We start from the raw sequence: 3,593 nt of genomic DNA on the forward strand, positions 1-3,593 counted from the left end.
AATGATCGCTCCTTTTGGTCTCTGTTTACAGATCTCTGATGGGATTTCTGTTTTTTTCTACATAGGATTTAACCTGATGATTGAGCTTTTGTATTCTCTCTTTAGCACAACTTTGTGCTTTTTATGGTTATCGGGGATTATCTCTGCAAAAACGTTCTGGTTAAGATTTATGTAAATGTAATTTTATTTTTAATAAAAGATAGTCATTTTTTTTTTTAAATTGGGCATCCATAGTTAAGAATATTATTGTGTATTTTTATTTCATTGTTAATGTCAAGAATAAGAATACAACTAAGCTCAAGAATATGAATACCCTTGCAGCAGAGCAGCACATATTCATGTACAGAGATATATCGTACTTTCCTATTCGTTTAAACTGCTTTATTATGGTTTGCTTTGCTCCTGTTTTTTTGGCAGAAAATATTTTTATATTCTAACGTGGAATATACATATTGTTAAAATTATATATTTTGCATAAAAAGGCTTTCCAAACAATTAAATTGAGATATATGAATCATTGCTCTTCAAATTTCAAGATAAGAATAATTTCTTGAATCATTCCTCCTAAAATTTCAAGGTAAGAATAATTTTTGTAACTTCCCCAAATAAACTCAATTGAAATTATCCTTATTCTTTACTTCTTACAGGCAGAGCCTATAACTAACTTGGAGCTACCAAGGCCTATAGCTAACTTGGAGCTATCAAGGAACAAAGTACATAGGATTAGGAAGCTTGAATGTACGAGCACCCACAGCGGTTCCAACAATATCGCTCCACTGATCTCCAACATTGCCCCATATACGATACCCATTCTTCATCAATTCCTCCCTCTTTTCTGACTTGAAAACTACTGCGCTTTTCCCTTTTGCTTTGCGCTCTCTACATTTATATCTCATCAACAAAAAGGCCACACCATTACATTCCTTTCATAACATACACAATCTAGGATTGATCACAGAGGACGAAAAATAAAAGTACCTTAAAATAAGTCCAGCATAGTCAGTATACCCCTGCAGGACGAGATTCTCTTCTGTAATGTTACGTTGAGATTCATCCCTTCCTGTGAGAAAGAAAATCTGGTATCCAGAAGTCTTGAGATGCTTATACAATCCCAGAATAGCAGGCAGAGCAACAGATTTACCCTTTATGGCCCAATTGTTAAAGGAAACCGGATCGAAGGGCATTCCACTGTAAAATCAGTCCAACCCAGAGGAATTAGTTGCCTTCTTACAAAATAACATAGAAAATTTTCAGCAAACATTTTAGGCATACAATCGCTTTTTAGTAAAAAATAATTTCTGATATTAACAATTTTTCATCTATGTTAACAATGGTTGTTGGGTTTTCTGTTACACTAAAATTGGCTGGCTTTAACAAATTTTCAAACCCCTAGAGGGGTCCCAAGGTGGCTGCTAGTCCAGGTAATTGAGTTCCAATGAGATGAATGTCATAATCAACGTATATTTTTGTAAATTTTCAGTATTTTTTCTTCTGAACAAAAACTATTTCTGAAAAATTGTCAACACAGTCGCTGCAAGTATTTCAGTATTTTTTCTTCTGAACAAAAACTATTTCTGAAAAATTGTCAACACAGTCGCTGCAAGTATAACACCAAAAATATATCTAACAACTCTTAAGAGAGAGTAGCTACCAAGAATTTCTAAAGTGGCGGCCAAGAATTTCTTGACTTAAGCAGAGACGATACTCCACCGACTCACCAAAATGAAAAAACCTATTCCTTAAGTTTTATCACAGTGCGCCAAAAATATCCCATAATTAAAAACTTGTGAAAGTGATCCCATCTCATTATACGAACCATAAATTTCACTTAAAAAGTAAACCCCGATTGCAGTCATATAAATTAAATAAATAAATCGATTAAGGAGACAATTTAGAAGATGTAAATTTGATAAATAGAGGATTTACCCAAAATTTCGTCCCATGTAATATTCGAGATTGGATAAGGCAGTGTCATCCACATCCATCACCCACGCATCCATACCATCGCCAACTGGACTGACTTGTTCTGTGTAAGAAACAATGTGGTCGCTCGCCATTGCCAGATCTCTTTCGTACTGCCCAGACAACATGTACTCCTGAACGTATGTCAAGCAATGTTGGGGAACTGTCCACCAATTCCTCAAATTATTCAATTCTACATTCAGCCTCCAGCTCAAACAATCTGCATTGCTCTCATTTGCGGCATCATATAGTTGGGCAAAGGCCTCAAATTTCCACCAAATGTTGATATAAATAAACGGTAACGCCAGAAATCTCCATCGTATAACAGCGCGCCTCATCATGATATTGCGAGAATTCAGAGTTATTTGAAACTACGATTCTTACTTATAATCGCTCTACCTGAACAACCGTCTTTTGTAGAGAATGCCAGATCCGAAGGAGGAGGCAATCAGTTATACCTTTTTTTTTCTCTGATTGGAGAGCTATTCGGCAAATCCTTCTGCGAGAATGCGCCGCGCTTGTATCTTTTCATAAACAATTCGTGCAAACCAACCGACCAACCAAAGCATTTTATCGCAAAGGCCATGGAATAACGTCAGTTGAGACTGAATGGCCAACCCACAACACGAATACTTTTGTGCCCCGCTGCTTCTTTCCACATCGACGGCACATTCTGTTGCAGTACAGATAATTTGTGCAAATTGGGCCAATTAAACACTGCATTAATCGTTATGCTCCGTCCACTCAAGTTTTACAGAGACCCAGAGATCATAATGATCATTATGGTTTATCTAGACCTATGTAGTTAAAAACAAATATGCATGCGTGCAAGAAGTTACTGTATTTGGACATTTGTTTTGCCGTACCCAAAGGAGGGAATGAAGTGCACTTGGAAATTACGGATTTAATAGAGGTGTAGTGATTTTTCTTATATATTTTTCGAAAGTAGTTTAGAGTGCAAGATGGAAATTAGGGATTTAATAGAGGTGTGGTGATTCTTCTAATACCTTTTTCGAAAGTAGTTTAGGGAATAAGATTTGAGGGGTGTGGTGATTCTTCCAACACTTTCTCTTAAAAGTAATTCGGGGAATAGTTCTCGGTACCATGAAGATGTTTCTTGTTACTTCAAAACCCCTAGGTGTTGGTAAACTTTCCACACTGGTAACTAGGATCTTAAGGATGGAAATTAAGGGTTCCATAGAGGTGAGGTGATTCCTCCAACAAACAGGAACTTGGCCAAAAAAACATGTTGGCAAGCATTATGTATCTCAGTGATCAGAAGTTCAATGCCCCTACATGTCTCACCAGTTGCACCTAAAAAAATAATTAATATTGAATGAAATATACATATAAAATCTTAATTTTTAATATTGTCAGGTAATATAATTAGCAAAAAAACATGCAGAAGTTCAATGCCCCTACATGTCTTACCAGTGGCACCTAAAAAAATAAATTAATATTGAATGAAATATACATATAAAATCTTAATTTTTAATATTGTTAGGCAATATAATTAGCAAAAAAAACATGCTGGCAACCGTTATCTATCCTACTAATCAGAAGTTCAATGCTCCTACATGTCTCACCGTTTGAACCTAAGAAAATGAATTAATATTAAATAAAATATACAT

General features: G+C 35.5%; 1 protein-coding gene across 1 annotated transcript; it reads right to left on the reverse strand.

Annotated features, from left to right (window-relative positions):
* Positions 1 to 657: 657 nt before the first annotated feature.
* On the reverse strand, positions 658 to 2,384 carry LOC149194482 (acid phosphatase 1-like). The gene is made up of 3 exons (XM_089407633.1): positions 1,927 to 2,384; positions 979 to 1,188; positions 658 to 879 (listed from the first exon to the last, which is right to left on the reverse strand). The coding sequence occupies exons 1-3, from the start codon at positions 2,301 to 2,303 to the stop codon at positions 702 to 704; spliced, it is 765 nt and encodes a 254-aa protein (XP_089263759.1). The 5' UTR covers positions 2,304 to 2,384; the 3' UTR covers positions 658 to 701.
* Positions 2,385 to 3,593: the final 1,209 nt, after the last annotated feature.

This window comes from Pinus tabuliformis, chromosome 2_2 (assembly GCF_031772625.1).
Source record: "Pinus tabuliformis cultivar Carrire ecotype Pingquan chromosome 2_2, CPIR1, whole genome shotgun sequence".
Classification (NCBI taxonomy): domain Eukaryota; kingdom Viridiplantae; phylum Streptophyta; class Pinopsida; order Pinales; family Pinaceae; genus Pinus; species Pinus tabuliformis.

What these genes read in the sequence shown, in the direction of transcription:
- LOC149194482 (XM_089407633.1), bottom strand. Translation starts at nt 2,303, where the DNA reads ATGATGAGGCGCGCTGTTATACGATGGAGATTTCTGGCGTTACCGTTT. An exon ending in TACATGGGACGAAATTTTGG is followed by an intron (nt 1,189 to 1,926) that starts GTAAATCCTCTA and finishes CTGATTTTACAG; the next exon opens with TGGAATGCCCTTCGATCCGG. An exon ending in TATGCTGGACTTATTTTAAG is followed by an intron (nt 880 to 978) that starts GTACTTTTATTT and finishes ATATAAATGTAG; the next exon opens with AGAGCGCAAAGCAAAAGGGA.